The sequence below is a fragment of the Lutjanus erythropterus genome, chromosome 8, assembly GCF_056507025.1.
Source record: "Lutjanus erythropterus isolate fLutEry1 chromosome 8, fLutEry1.hap2, whole genome shotgun sequence".
Taxonomy (NCBI): domain Eukaryota; kingdom Metazoa; phylum Chordata; class Actinopteri; order Lutjaniformes; family Lutjanidae; genus Lutjanus; species Lutjanus erythropterus.
The window spans coordinates 2,882,754-2,899,422 of NC_139324.1; the positions used below are offsets into that span (position 1 = coordinate 2,882,754).

A 16,669-nucleotide genomic window follows, 5' to 3' on the forward strand; every position below is an offset into this window, starting at 1 on the left:
TTTGCAGCCAAGTGTGAAGCGGCTGGGATGAGAATCAGCACCTCCAAGTCCGAGGCCATGGTTCCCGACCGGAAAAAGGTGGCTTGTTCCCTCTGGGTCGGAGAAGAGTCCCTGCTTCAAGTGGAGGAGTTCAAGTATCTTGGGGTCTTGTTTACGAGTGAGGGGAGGATGGAACGCGAGATTGACAGATGGATTGGTGCAGCGGCAGCAGTAATGCAGTCTTGCGCCAGTCTGTCGTGGGAAAGGAGTTGAACCGAAAGGCGAAGCTCTCAATTTTCCGGTCAATCTACATTCCTACCCTCACCTCTGGTCATGAACTTTGGGTCATGACCGAAAGAACAAGATCTCAGATACAAGCGGCTGAAATGAGTTTCCTCCGCAGAGTGGCGGAGTGCTCCCTTAGAGATAGGATGAGGAGCTCTGTCACCCGGGAGGAGCTCGGAGTAGAGCCGCTGCTCCTCCACGTCGAGAGGAGTCAGCTGAGGTGGCTTGGGCATCTATATCGGATGCCTCCTGTGCGCCTCCCTGGGGAGGTGTTCTGGGCATGCCCCACTGGGAGGAGGCCCCGGGGAAGACCCAGGACACGCTGGAGTGACTATGTCACTCGGCTGGCCTGGGAACACCTTGGGATCCCTCCGGAACACCTGGAGGAAGTGTCCAGGGAGAGGGAAGTCTGGGTGTCCCTGCTCAGACTGCTGCCCCCGCGACCCAGCCCCGGATAAGCAGAAGATAATGGATGGATGGATGGTCTAGAACAGATATGAGAAAGGTATTGATGGTCTTATCTAACTCTCAGCAAGAAAACTGATAAGAGTAATCAACAAAATGTTGAATTATTTCTTTAAAATATTGTAATGCTCCTGTGTTTTTCTATCTGGTGAATTACTGAGTGTGATTTAATGTATGTAGCGCAGGAAATGTATAATAACACACATGACTATTCAGTTTTCCATAAGGTAACTACAAGGAAACATATTCATCCACTTGGTAATGCAACAGCAGAAAAACCCCTCTGAGGCAATGTTGTGTCTTGGTAACTTGGTGTTCTTATTGTGAGAAATGTTTTAATGTGCTGCTGTTTTTGAAAGAACTGATGTATGTTATTGATAACAACAAAAAGGAGCCATGGAGGTCTCTATTCATGGAGATGATAAAAAATACAAAGGCCTGACATGTGTGAAACCTGATGATCAAAGATTAAATGCATCTCCAGGTCTGTAATTTTTCCTTTCAATGGTGCAAGCTTTTCTGCTCAGACAGCAGGGAGGTGGCTGACGAGATGAAAAGGCAGAGCAGGTCCAGGTTGCAAACTTACTATAATGACACACAGTTATTGATTCATGCTGTGTCGCAGCAACGAGGCTGCTCAAGACAGTGGAGAGGGCTTAATCAGATTTCCTCCACGCTGTCGAGGGAGGAGTATCCACTTTGGTATGTACAATATCACATACCAGCGATGGTGTGCTTAATGTTACACAGACAGGCCTGGGTTCTCCTGACAGTTCAGCTGGATAGTTATTCGAAATGATTATTCAAAAATGGTCAAGTGCCTCCTCTAAACTTTAATGAGATGATGATTTTACTCATTATTCTGAAAGGATAATTATAGTGGTTGTATGAGGTACTTATCCACAGCCAGTGTATTAAAAATGGTGGTTGACATATACCTACCACCACCATGCATGCACCAGCATGGAAGCTAAGCAATGTACTGCTGTGTACATCATATTTAGAACAGGCCAGGGAGCACATAGTTAATAGAAAGATGCAGCAGGGACCCCTACTACAAATATTACATTGAATATTTTTGTGTTTGTTCTTACCCGTAGCTTCTGAGTCAGCAGCATGGCTAACATGAGCTGTGTTAGCTTCACCCTCTGCACTTTTATCAGTGGTTTATGAGGTGGAGGGTCAAGTACAAGTCAAGTTACAAAATGATCCATTGTGGTTCACAAGGAGTGTCTGTACACTTAAAATAAAAAAAAAAAAAAACAATCAGGTGGTTTACAAAATAATAAACCACCTAATTGTAGTAACTCTGAGGTCCCACTAGGGGTCCCAGAACCTCTGTTGAAGTCCTATGATTTAGAGTATTTTCAGTGCTTTACCTTGCCATCATATTGTTTCTGAGGGGAAACCACCATTATATAAGCCAAATATTGCTCTCTCTCACTCAACCAGACTCCATTGGGGAAATCATTCATTTGAGAGAGAGTGATATTTGGCTTATATAACAGTGGTTTCTCGTAGGTTAAGTGGTTAAAAATATTCTAACTAGAAACCACCTTTAAATACGCCAAATATCCCTTTCTCTTGTTCAACCAGACTCCACTGACAAAATCAGTCATTTTACCTCACAGCACACAGGAGTTGCTGGTCTACCGCTGCCTCGTTTGGTAGTTAGTTAGTTTGTGTTATTGTGTGACTTTGGTGAATCTGAACATCTGAACTAAACTTTTAAAACACCAAATTCACACACTAAGACAACTAACTAACCAATCAAGGCAGTGGCAACCCAGCAAATCCCATGTTCTGCAGGGTAAAATGACTGATTTCACCAATGGAGTCTGGTTGAGTGAGAGAGCGCAATATTTGATTTTTATAACAGTGGTTTCCCATCTGAAAAGGGTGTCTGACGCCAGGGTAAATAGGTGAAAATATTACAAATATAGCATACACTTAAACTTATTGCTTAGCATTGCTTAGCTTCCATGCTGCTGCTTCTCCAAACTGGGGGGGGGGGGGGGTTAATACCCTTAATACACTGACTATTGAGAAGTACCTCATACAACCCCACTTCAAATAATCAAAACTATCCCTTTAAGGTAGTATATGCAGTATTGTAGCTCATTATAAATTGCCCTCTGCAGATTGCTTGTCAGGTTGACATTTATGGACAGTTAAAGCCAGGTGTTTCTGACTCAGACATAGCTTAGCTTGTCTGTCATGGTGGCATTTTCTTTTTCTGTGAAGCACATTTGAAACATCCGAAGAGAAAATGTGTTTTACCACCACAAGCAGTGTATACAAACGGAAACATGGTGCATGAATGTCTAGCTGGAGATATAGCACAACCTTTTTAGCCTCTCACTATTTAATACTAGCTTTCTTAAAATGAAAGTTTGGATTATTTTAAGTGAGGTTTTCAGATGTACTTCGATCAATAGTTTATCAGTGGTGGTAGACACGACCCCTGCACTTAAGAGCTCTTTCGTTAAATGTCGACATACTCTACCTCCAGCATGACCACACAGATTTGTTTGACACACTGGATGATGGCTTCTGGGGTCCCAGAGATTGTCACTGCACGTTCTGTGGAGTTGGGCAGCATGTCCCCCGCCACCTGAACCTGGGCTCCTGTGGACTGGAGTAGAGTAAGGGACTTTGAGGGACTCGACAATGTTGACAAGATTCATTTCTATGTCACAGGCTGTGCAGCACTCTGAAGAGTTGGACATGCTCGCTTCTGTAGGGCAGCACACTAAAATTTGAATTTACTTATTCTGTCAGTCATCCTCTATCAAGAAACCCCACCTGGTGCAGGCTGTATAAATGCTGTTTGAACTCTACCCCTGTATCAATATTTAAAAGAGCACCAGGATAAATAAGTTGTTTAGCCTGGTCACTTGTTTGATGTAACACTGCTGCTCTTGCCCTGAGCTGTGACATGTGCCATGCTAGCTATAAAGGTCCATATGCCTTTAGGACTACAGCAATGTGCCTTTGCTTTAGGCTCCACGTCTTCTTCTGGCAGGGGTGTCAAATTAATTTCATACTGGCTAAATCAGTTTTATGGCTGCATTCAAATGGCCAGCTGTAAATGTAAAACTATATAAATGTATCTATTTTTTTTTTTTTATCATGTGACATAATTGCCTTTAAAGTCGATTATCATCTGTTTAAGTAATAACTAGAAATAACTAGCTCTGAAGGAGTTCAAGGAAAATAATGGCAAGTGTACAATGATTACACATTTTTCAGAAAATATACCAAGTAGTATAAGAAATTAAGTCAAAATAACAGTAAGAGTTGTTTCAGTTTGTGTAATCAACATAAGGTAAAATTCTAAATTTTCCAAAATGTATATTTGCTTAAATGATATGAGGCCATTTTGCCACTGCTGACTGCTGGAACATACACACTATCTAGTGTCTACTGACAGTCTGGTGAATACTTTCTACTGTGCACAGATAAAATATTGGGATGCATTCTGGGATGTGGAGTTTATAGACACTGTAGATCTGTATATTCACAGTGGTCATTAGTGTTGTGCATGTTTCACTAAAGGAGTGTGGTCACTGAAAGGGCTACATGTTGGGGGCTACATTTTTCTTTCACTCCAGTTGATAAAGCAGCCAAAAGGAATGTCTCAAATGAAGGAGAAATTAGAGCTTGCAATGTAATGTTTTGTTACCTTTTTAGCTAGCTAGCAAACAATAAAATGTTTTGTTTTGTTTTTTTTGTTCTGTTGACTTTTTATCTAGCTAGCAAAAAATATAACATTTTGTTTTTGTTTTCTGTTGTTTTTGTTTTTTTGTATTTTTGACATTTTATCTAGTTACCAAAAATGTAGCATTTTATAACTTTTGAGCTGGATAACAAACAAATTAATATTTGAAAAGGAATATAGAGCAGCTCAAAGTTTTTTTTTTTTAGTCATAGCTGAAAGAGTTTTCCTTGCTCTTACTAGTCCTGACAGCACTAAAATTGATTGATTGATTGATTGATTGATTGATTGATTGATTGATTGATTGATTAATTGATTGATTGATTGATTGATTGACTGATTGCTTTTAATATTGGTAAGCAAGCATTTTCATATTGATTGAACTCTTTTTAACTTTTTAAATCGTTAATCTCAGGTTTACTAAACTGAGATTGGTTTTTAATTTTGCAACACAGCTCTGCCTAATTTCAAATCTGGACTTACTCATTTTAAACCTAGTTTTGCTAAATTCTCATAGAACGTGGAGCCACACTTGTTTATGTATTAATTCTCGGCTTGTTTTGTGCCCCTTCAATCCCCCAAAACCTCCCACAACTGGGCCAATCATCTGACTTTGCTGGCCTAAACTTGTAAGCTTGTTGACCCCATAAGAGGACAATGCTTGTGTGAAATGGAGGTCGTAGCCCTACTCATGCTGCATGACCAAAGGTGGAGCTCTAGCAGGGGTCACCCCTCAAGACCCTGACATAGTGGATAGCAATTCACTTAGAGCAAGCATTTATATACCTTCACTGCAGGTGAGTCTGTCCTGATTGGGTGAACAAACACGTCAAAAGTTCAGTGTGCTGCCCCGATGAGCTGAACACAAAGACGTGTTACAGGGCTCTGCATGTGCTTTCTAAACTGGAGCTGCAATGCTGTTGTTTCCAAGGTCAGAAATTTGTGCTGAAAGTCATTATATTATCTGATTAAATTAAATTATTATCAAATCAAATTCCTACATACTGCATTATCAAATGAAAACAAACAATAAAGACAGTTGGGGAAATCTAATAATTCAATCAAACAAATAGTCATCCTATTATAGTACTCATGGAGAATGTAAATTTTATGAAATGTTGCTAACACAAGCGGAGAGACAAAACTATTCAGCGGCTCTACATTTGGCCTGACTCATAGATTTGGATAGAATTTTCTAAGTTAGCCATAAAAAATGTTCCATATCCTACCTCTCTCATTTCTTTGATTTTGGAGCCTCCTTTCCCTATGAGGGAGCCACACTGGCTGGCTGGCACTACAAGCCTTAAGGTGACTGGGGGCTTGCTGGTTGCTGGGCTGTTGCTCATGGAGTTGATGATGTCCTACAAAACAAGAATATGTATCTCATTTTTTTAGCAGTAATATTTTCTCAAAGTGATATAAATTTTTCTGGTAATGACTACCCATATGAATCACTTTACAAACTTCAAAGTCAGGACAAATGAGCTGCAAAAACTACATGTGTTTCAATCATTCTGTTAGATCTTTTCTGCCTGCTGAATGAGGACTGCTCTTTGTCCTCTGTGAGGGCACAGCAGTAGGTCTCCTCTCACAAGATTCAGTCACAGTGCTTTGAATGTATCAATTAGATGAGTGACATCAAAGACAGGATCAGAGGAACAGATAGCTGAGAGGAGACAATTATAATTCAGCTATTACAGCCATGGGATACAAATATCTACCACAATGAAGATGATTGTGCACCTTATACACATCTACTATATATGAAAAGTCTTTAAAAAGTTTTTATTTCCTACAACTTTGCATGTGTGAAATGGAAACATTATGAAAACTAAGTTGTGGTCCATTATGGAGTGTTCGGGCCGGGCATATGCTGAAACAAATGAGAGGAGGAAGAATGTTTTTACTTTTTATTTTGAGAATTAAGTAAAAATGTCAAGAATAACATGAAACATTCAGCATTAGTGCCAAGTGTGAGATAAAAATAAAAAATATATAAATAATCTAAATAAATCATTAAAGAAGGGGTTTAGAGAATGGCTGTTAGTCAAAATGTTGGCAATTAAGTCAAAATGTTGACAATTAAATCAAACTTGCAAGAATAAAGTCTAAAATATTGAGAATAAAGTCGAAATTTCAAGAACAGAGAGGAATTTTCAGTATTAGTGCCAGGCATAGGATAAAATAAATAAGAAATAATCAAAATAAATCATAAGAAAACTTCAAATTTCGAGAATAAAGTTGAAACATTGTAATGTTTCCGTTATAGTTTATTTGGGAGGGCACCCCACACCCCCCAACAGATGCCCCTGACCTGCCAACAGGAAGCCCACCCAGAAATTCAAGTTGTAGAATTTTTTTTTATTCCATTATTTAATTTTTATTTTAATCAAAAGGGCCTAACTCTAATTTGTGCAACTTCAGAGTCAAATTTTAATTTTAATTTTGGGTGGGCCACGGTAACTTCGGTTGGGCCTTTTAATTACAAAAGTTAACACTGTTTCCAACTGATAATCTCACTTTAACAAAAATGACTGATATCATACTGTGGATGGCGACGAGCACTTCCAGTTGATTATGACACTTTTAAAATCTTTTGAACAGTTTCAGTCTGCAGTTTATATTTATTTCAGATGGCACAGGATATCTCCTTATCTATGTTTTCACTATGGATCAAGTAGATCAGTACATCAATTCACTGATTGTAAGGAGAGGGAGAAACGAAGCGACCAGAATAATGGGTGAGCTACAATGACTTTTAACAGGAGAGAGAGCGTTGTGTGATGCGCTGTTCATTCATAAACTTAACTATCTGTCATCTGAAGACATCAAGTCAAGCAGCAATATTCAGCTCTACCTCCTGTATTGTCTACATTTTATTGACGTTCTAGTTTTGATGAAAAATGCATCTGCAGGTATAAAATAAAACAATGATAAGCTTTCCTCAGTACACCGATCATCACTTCTGCTGAACAACCGCCATAGTGTGACATGCATGTACAAGCGTAACATATCTGGTGCGACGAATTATGGCCCATTGTGATTGGTCCAGACCTCACATGTGATAATAGCTGAATAAATGTTGTCTTTTTGTCAAATTTTGTCAAACTTTTTTGTCTTAAGGCTGTATTAAAATGCAGATTTTAATAATTAAAAATAAAAGTTAAGTTAGTTAAAGTTAAAATATATGTTCTCCCAGTCATTTAAGGTGGGCTAGTTGTATAAGTGGGTGGGCCCAGGCCCGTTAGGCCCACCCATAACACCAAGACTGATGGATGGATGGATGGATGGATGGATGGATGGATGGATGGATGGATGGATGGATGGATGGATGGATGGATGCATAAATAAATAAATTAATGAATAAATTAATAAAAACAGTGTTGCACTGCTAAAATAAAAAATGTGAACACAAATCAGTGTTAACTGTTTATTCAGGTCCAAATGCTCTGTAATCCTGGTAATGGGGTCCTTTGACGGACCACGCTCATTCAAAGGAGGACAAAATGTCAAAAATAAAATCTAAATGTGGAGAAGTCACGAATAAAGTCAAAATGTCCAGAGAAAAGGTGGAAGTTTAAGTATTAGTGTCAGGCATAAGATAAAATACATTAGAAATCATGAAAATAAATAATTAAAATAAGGCTTTGGACAATTAAGTCAAAATGTCAAGAAAAAAGTTTAAGTATTTACAGTAAATTCAAAATTACGTTTCAACTTTATTCTTGCTATTTCGATTTTATTCTCAAAATGCAAGATTTAAGAAAAATCTACCTCTTTATTTTTTCCCTCATGCCTGGACCTAATGCTTCTCCATGTGATCAGCTTGTGTGAGCAGCCTCAGATTGAGATACAGGAACTGTGAGATTTAACACTAATCTAAAGTGACACTAATAAACCCCTGGCAGACAGGTGCTTTGTGTGCGCATTAGGAGGGCAAACGGACATGAGCTCTCATTTGATCTGATCAGTGCATGTGGCCGGTGAGCTCTGCGCTTTCACTTTAGATAGAATTCACAATCTTATATACCTCTTCAAATTTGTAGGCAATCATAGCAAAAGCCTTGAAGATGGTGTCTGTTGGTCCAGTGATGGTGACAATCCTCTCTGGACAGTTGCCCTCAGAAATATTGATTCGTGCTCCACTCTGTAAAAACAACACACACATACTGTCAATGGACTCAGAGTATTTGATGTGAGACCTAAATCTACTCAACACTAACAGAATGAAGGCCCTATACAAGGTATATATATTTACAAGATTTAGTAGCTGCAACTTGCATGGGAGAAGTGTTAATAATTAATTGAGAGTATTTAAACTGTGCTTTGTTGAGACTGAACCCACCTCTTCTCGCATCTTTTTTACTGTTTCCCCTTTCTGTAAAAAACAAAGGAATCAAGAATTTAAAATCAAAAAATAATTAAAAACAAACTTCCATTTTTTCCTGGAGTACAAACGTGTGATGTAACAAAAATAACATACCTTTCCAATTATACTTCCAACCTCCTGCAATAAAAAGAAGAGAAAAATATTGATTTTTTTCTATGTTTAATAATAGAATCTTATGAAGAAATGTACAGTACTAAAACTGCTTGTTGTTTTTCCTGAACAACTTGCAAACAGGGGCATGCAGAGGTTACATAGCTGCGTACACAGCTGTGGAGCCGTGTTGGGGGCCACACTTTCCATGTGCATGTAATCACTCATCATGAGTTTGGTGGTGGCATGGTGGGGAAAGGGCAGAGGGGCAGCGCTGGCTGCGAGCGTCAACACTCCCTGACCTCTCCTCGTTGACTGCGACGGTTACATCATTGCGGCATTAAACCTTCAGGCCAGAGGCTGCATAGTGTCAGATTCTTCCCCAAGAATTCATTTATATTTGTCAAACATTATGTAGAGTCATTGAGGAGAGATACTTTGTTGTTGCCCTCAAATATTCTTGTGGACAGAAATAAGTTCCAGTGGTAAGCGCACCGCAACTCAAGTACGTTACACAAGTCACATGGCATAAGTTGTGGTTAATGTGAAAGTAGTTTGGTTAGGTTTAAGAAAAGATTTTGATTTGGGTTAAAATAAATATGCTGAGGGAAAGACCCCTTCCTTTGCTGTGGGTGACAGAGCCAGACTTTGGTCATGCTGCCAATGTCCCCCATCGCAGTCATACATCTTCTGGCAGGTCCTGGCTGGGCCTGTCTGGCTGCAGGGTTATTCAGACTGTCACCAGGTCACTGGTGTCTGGAGCTGCTGCATGAGCAGCCGTGCAGTGGGTGAGTTCTGGGGCTGGAGACTGCTTGGCACACAAAGCAAGGGCAAGAGTTTGGCTCTGAGTCTTTGTGATGCACTGCCCACCAACATGGCCAGCTCAGTGGGGGTGTGCAGTCTGGGTCTTAGAGATTTAGGCATTGAAACAATGTGACTCATTACCTTCACTCTTAAAGAACTTAAAGGAGAAATCTGTAATATATTTAGTGTAATAAATAGGGGTGTAACAATTCACTCATGCATCCGATGCATCAGACTTTAATGTGTAAGATATGAGTGCATCAGTTCAGACGGCCTCTATCGGTAAAAAGGGGAACATGAATCGGAAACAAATCGATGCAGCACTGGTGTATCGATACGTCTCATTAGGACGTGCATTTATTTCATTTTTGGCATCAGGGAGCTGCCACTGTAACTTTCCTCTGTTTTCACACAAAACAAGCGCTCCCTCCTCCCTCTCCTGTGTCTCCTCGTCATTTACTCAAAACAGGCCGCGCTGAAAACAGCAATAGAAGAGACATTGTACCGCGTCGTATCGCCAAACTTTCATAACGTGCAAGTGTGGAATAAGTTTTGTTTTATAAGAAAGATGAGAAACACTGCTGCAGATCATTTATGTAAAACGTGTTGGACAGCGGACAACAGAGACACGAGTCTGACCCACAGAGACGTCATGTCACTGTGAGAGCAGGTAACACCTAGCATCATTGTTCCTCCACACTACTCAAAACCACCCTCTCCTGTCACTGGATTTAGTAAAACTATCAGGATTTCTTTTTGTAACTAACAGCACTCTACAAATGTAGCATTAATTGAATGAAAATGTAAAGATTCACACATTGCATTGTCTTGTATTGCATCATATTGTATCATATCGAGACAGAGCTGAATCACATCAAACCAAATTGTTGGCCATTTAAAAATTTTAAGTTGTATCTTATCATTGAAGACGTATTGAAATACATATCGAATCGGTCTCAGCCAGTGAGATATACACCCTTAGTGATAAATAACATGAACACGTTACGTCATCAGAGATTAAGGAAACATACCAAGTTGAATTGTTTTCTTCTCTGTAACAGCACTACGGCCAACATGTTCTCCTTTGAAGCTTCTATTCCAGCCCATAATTGTGTTATTGTTTGCTAGTTTCATGTTAATTATCCCTGCCAGGTGTAAAGTGGAGGGGATCACGTAATCGCCTCTGTGTGTACATGTGTCAATGAGTGTGTGTGTATGTGATCACTGGACCTACAGCTTGTCTGCAGCTAATCTAAAGTAGTACTGGATCAATCAGCCTAATTTTTTTGCACATTCATGACTGCTTACTGAAGGAAAAAAAAAATTTATGGCCACAGGTATTATATTTTAAGGTAGTCCCATTCTTGTGAACACCATATCAAGAGTGTTTTGAGGGAATGTTCACTTGGACGATAAAGGTCACTGTCATGAGGATAAAGGTCACTGTGACCTCACTATGCATCTTTTGGCTAACTCTAGAAGTCCTATGCTAATTATGACAAATTACACACAAATATCGAATTGGATAAAATGACGAGGTGATGACATTTTATATCCAAAAGAGCTGGGAGATGAGTGAGAAGAAAACAGCCTGCAGAGTCAGACTCTTTACACTCTTTTCACATGGTGAATTAAGGATTTATTTTGAGTTTTTTTTCGAGTTGGTGATTGTTGAAAGACTGGACAGACTAACAAGGACGGTTTTGGTTTCTTTTACATGTTTTTCTGTCAAATTTGAATTGAATGTGTTTTCCATGGTGTTAACGAGCCAGTTAAGGTTGTCTTAGTTTGGTAAGAGAGAAACTTGAGTTCAGAAGGTGTACAGTTGTATTTCTCCATTTAAAATGGAAAACATAGTACATAAACAACATGTAACAGTGAATTCACTGCTTGTGCACATGCCTGGAGGAGGTATGAGGGGGATGAAGATATCATCAGTCGCCAATGGATGGGCTGATGATGGTCGTTTGGAAAATTTTAACATATTACATAACTTTTACTGGGAGGCAGTAAGTCTATTTTTTGACTGCTCTGTTTTGTACGACCATTGGCAGCTGACTTCACTTTTTTTAACCAGCCACTAGGGGCCACAAGTGATCAACAACTGCCTAAGTTTGAAATCTTCATGTTAATGTTGGTGCAGATCTCCACTGGTTACATCCGGCAGTTGCAGTATCCTGCAGAAGAAGAACCGTCACTGAACTCAAACTCCAGTGTGTGTATTTTCAGAGCAGTGGGCTTTTCAGGATAACAGGCTTAGGTTTACATCAATAGACAGTTATAAACAGCCGATCAACTTACAGTGCATGATTTGTTGTTGGTTGTTATTGTCAAATTGCAATGTTACACTGGTCTTGCAGCCCTGCAGTGTTCCTGCTGTCTGCCTAAGCCTCACTGAGTCTGGAGAATTCACTTCAACCACTGATGTTATATTAAATGGGATTTCAACCTATTTGATATAAAGTCCCTCTTTAGCACTTTACTGCAGTATGGACATGAGAGCAACAGGAGAGGCCATGTTAACCAAGCATGAATGATCTTACACAAATGAGCCAACCCACACACCCACGCACACACTGCAACTCTGACTCTTAAAGAGTGGCAGGGGAGAGAGAGCACACTACACGCAAGTGCCGATGTTGTTGTCCACTTACAGGTTACATGCTGTGTCCTGGGAAACGTGAAAACACTAAAGGGCTGACAAGACTGATCGGAGTCGGCAGAAGCCTGTCACTCTTTACGTCTGGGAGAGGAGTTTCTATTTGGAAAAGGCTAATCAGCCATCTTGATTCCAGAGGCTCGGCCTGAGATCAAGCTAGTGCAGAGAGATTGACAGTGGCACTTGAAGACAGAAGACAGCTGCTGGGATGTTTCTAGCTGAACCTAGTGGTGATGTGTCTTTGGCTTTAAGGATTGTGTTGTTTAGTTTGTATGTTGTATGTGTTGTGCTTTTCTGTGGCTTTTATTGTACTCTATATCTTAGGACCAAACACAATTTTAGCCCCCATGCCCATTGCAAAAATACTGGCAAACATTTTTAGAGCCCCAAATCCAAAATGGCTGCCATCAGCCATGTTGGAAATTTGTTTTTCAATGGTTTGGGCTAAAGTGCTGCACAGTACCTGGTTTCTGGGACTTTTAGGGTCATAACTGACTTGTTTCTAAAGATTCTACCTGTTTTTGTCCTTCAAAACCAAGATGGCTACCTATTTTCAGCTCTGTAGACCCTTCATGAAAGCTCTGCTCGTGCTGAGTTGAGTTATAAACAATAAAACAAAAACACAAATGTCATCTCAGAAGTCGCAAAGGTCAGTGTATGCAGGAAACAAACCTTCACCATTATTACAGATTTCCCGGAGATAACCCAACTAATTTATGGATGAATTCAATGGAATTGAATGATAAAGTTTGATGTTTCATGGAATACAGCGGCGTTCGTTTATACATCAATATCCACTTCATGGACGTACTATCGAACCTGAATTCAAAACTTTAAAATGTTTATATATTTAACTAATGGGCCACTACTCTTCATCTGAATCTGCTGATTCTCTGCATTTCGTCCTTTAATCATTGCTACTACTCTCATGTGAACAGTCATGAAGTGTGAGCTGCTGAGGCGAAGGGAGGTTGGTTATGACATACTGGTTTTCATTTCCAAGTCACGATTTCCCAGCCATGACTAATGGAAGAGGGATGCTCTGGCAGGGCGCAGTGGAGTTGGCCATTTGTAATATTGATTCTTCAAAATGAACACAAAATGGTCCTGTCAGGGACAGAATAAATATCTTAAGCTCTGTTAGTGTGAAAAATACATTTATGAGATCAGAATTATCCTTATTATCCTTATTGTCTTCTCTGGCAGAGCTCATCATCCTAGTGGTCTTTGCACAGCCTGAGAGGCTATCACACAAAGATCAGCCTTCTTTTACCAACAGCCTCATTTATCTCATCATACAAAACTGTTCCTCCTTCCAGTATGAATGAATTTATTTTCACTGTGAATTAGAAAATGGTCAGAGAGCCTCTAAACTTTATAGGGGGACCATCAGAGCTAAAAGCTATGGGCCAGACACGGTAACAAAAATTACCATGTTGTGATTATTTTGACAGATACTGTTATATGATTCATGATTAGTGGGACTTATTATTGCATCACAATTTCAAAAAAATAGTAATATCAGGATGATGTTACATTTGTTGGGGTCTGTACCAAACATCTTACATTTGGAAATTTGTCAGCCAGAGTATCTCTGCAGTCCCTCATTATTATGGTGTTTTGTCACACATATTTCCTAAATTACAAAATTGCAGCCTGTATGAGTTGGATAATGCAATTGGCCATATTGAGATTTTGATAATATTTGGATTAATTCAGCACTGAGTCAGAATGTGCAGGACTTGTCAGTTCCTCTTTGTAAATGGACCAGAAGGTAATACTTGATTGTTGAGTCTCATTCCCAGGACGTCAAATACAGACTACCCAGAGCACAGCAAAATAATTAGGAAATAAAGAGGTGCAGACAGAGGGCAGGGTCTCTGCAGATGTAGACACTGCCTCACACTTTCTGGTGGGTCGTGGGTGATGGCTGAGAGGGATTATTTTTGTATGAGTCTCTTATATTGTTTTGGGACGAAAATCCTACATAGTTTGCCTTTCACACCAAAGGTCATGTTTTATTCCCAGGCAGACGTCACAGAGCCTAGACCTGTCATGGTGAGTCTGGGGCAGGAGGGGCAGCATCACAGCGAGGAGATAAGATGAAGCCATATGTCTCATTCTTCACACTGATCTTTCAGAATAAAAGTGAGTACCAGGTTAGGATGTAACAGGTGTACAGCTGGTGCAGACTCCTGATGTGAATATGAATCAGCGAAACCAGTTTATTGGACTGCTGTTGCAGAAAAGTAGAGCTATTGTTGCATAATGATTTAATTTTGAGTGCAGCTTAGATTTGTCCATATGGAGGTGACTGCAGATGAAAAATCAGCAATTACAAGGAACAGATTTAGAAAAGAATGTTCCAAATCAAAGATGAGCTATCCTGACTTTTTGTTTCTACTATGAGTCAGAATTCAGAAACTCCTGAATCGATATACTTCCCACAATGCAGCTAATGGCAAATTTTAATTAAACCCCCCAATCTGATAAATATCTTTCAAGCTCCTTGCCTCCAGCTCATAACTTGGGCTCTCTGTTAAAGGGAAAGTTCACCACCAAAAACAATATCCCTCTTACCTGTAGTGCTATTTATCCATTTAGATTTAGATAGAGACGTCTGCTTCTCGCCAGCATAAAGGGACTAAATGGCACTCGGATTTTGGTTCTCAAAGCACCAAAAGGAAAAAATAATACATTTAAAAAATTCAGCGACAACGTCTCTTCACAGAAATTATGACCCGGTTACTCAGGATAATCCACAAACATTGTTCTGAGCAATTTCACGAAGGAACTAGTAGTTCCAGTGGATTCTACCACACCAAGAAAGTAGTTCCCACATGAAACTGCTCACAACTGGAGAATGATTTCTGCAAAGAGACACTGGTTTTAAAATTTTCAAAAACCGTGACTATTAGAGCCAGGACTTCAGTTTGGGCAAAACTTAGCCAGACACCAAAAATGCAGCAAAATGGAAATAGATTGTGCTGGAATAAGCAGCAGGCAGCCAGGCAGACTGTGACATCTAGACATCTCGTCTTTATAGTGTGTAAGTGCCATGTACAAAAAATCCCAGTAGGTGGCAGCAAACACCACACAATGATAGCAGATTAAGAAATGTTTTTTCTTGAGTTTTCTTTACTTAAGCTTGTGTTAAACAGTAGATGATTGCCATTGACTCTGTTACTATTGTAATAATCTACATGAATCATTCTGAATTTCTTTTTATCATTCTTATTTCTCTGTTTCAATACCACGCACACAGTTACATGTAACATACTGTAGGCCTCCAGTGATATTATATCTGTCTGTCAACACAGCTCTGTCTGCTGCAATGCACTGTTGAAAACAGCTTTAAAAAAACAGAAAATTCAAGCATCTGAAAATCTTTTCTAACAGACTAAGGGACGAGTGCAATTTAAGTCTCCTAAATAACAGGCCTTTGCAGATCTTTCTCGACAGCTGAAGTCTGCCGTGAAAAAGGCAGCGCTATCAAGTTAGCCACCTCGCAACAGCATTGGTCTCGACTGCTTTGTCTGAGAAAGATATCTCTGTCCTTCAAGAAGCTCTTAGGGGATTTTTTTTGTCACATCCACTGTAAATCAAATGTGACTAATTACTTCACCTGTCACTTTCCAAACAAACACACACAGCCTGTGGCCTTCTGTTCCAGTGATGAAGCCCTAACCAGTGAGTGAGCCAGATCTAACCTTTCTCCGCCTAGAGAGAACAACAAAAAACCTGATTGGATAACTCTATTTTGCAGTTTTCACGACAGTAACCCTTAATTTCTGAAGCAAATGTGATAGGATAGAAGGATAGAATCAGAAAAGAATAGCCTAATAATTAAATGACATAAATCAAATATTATAAAAAAAAAAAAAATTAATACCGACATGTTAGGACTTCTCTGGAAGCTTAGAAGACCTTCAGGGTTCCCCTCTGGTTACAGGCCAAATGAGCCCCTCTTACAAAACAACTGGCCCCAACTGACCTCAAAGTAAAATTGGTCTAGAAGTGCCACTGTGGGCGCAAATGAAGTGGTTACCTAACAGCTAGCTACCTGTGACAGAACCCACCTGTCACTCAAAGCAGGCACCAGTGTTTCCTCTATCCTGGTCCTCAGAGCTCACTGCCCCGCATGTTTTGATGTTTCCCTGCTCAAACACACCTGATTCAAATGATCAGCTCGTCATGAAGCCTCTGCCTGACAGCCTGAAGCCTGATAACAAGCTGATCATGTGAATCAGGGGTGTTGGAGCAGGGAAACATCTAAAAC

The 16,669-nt window shown here is 39.8% G+C and overlaps 1 protein-coding gene across 4 annotated transcripts in view; it reads right to left on the reverse strand.

Moving 5' to 3' along the window:
* Positions 1-16,669, reverse strand: part of pcbp3 (poly(rC) binding protein 3) — a 134,024-nt gene that overhangs the window by 16,118 nt on the left and 101,237 nt on the right. For all 4 annotated transcript variants that reach the window (XM_084724247.1, XM_084724245.1, XM_084724246.1 and 1 more), the window contains exons 7-11: positions 8,931-8,954; positions 8,793-8,825; positions 8,478-8,594; positions 5,677-5,808; positions 3,236-3,364 (exon numbers count right to left, since the gene is read on the reverse strand). In XM_084724247.1, coding sequence (XP_084580373.1) covers positions 3,236-3,364; positions 5,677-5,808; positions 8,478-8,594; positions 8,793-8,825; positions 8,931-8,954 — 435 coding nt within the window. The remainder of the gene's footprint in view (positions 1-3,235; positions 3,365-5,676; positions 5,809-8,477; positions 8,595-8,792; positions 8,826-8,930; positions 8,955-16,669) is intronic.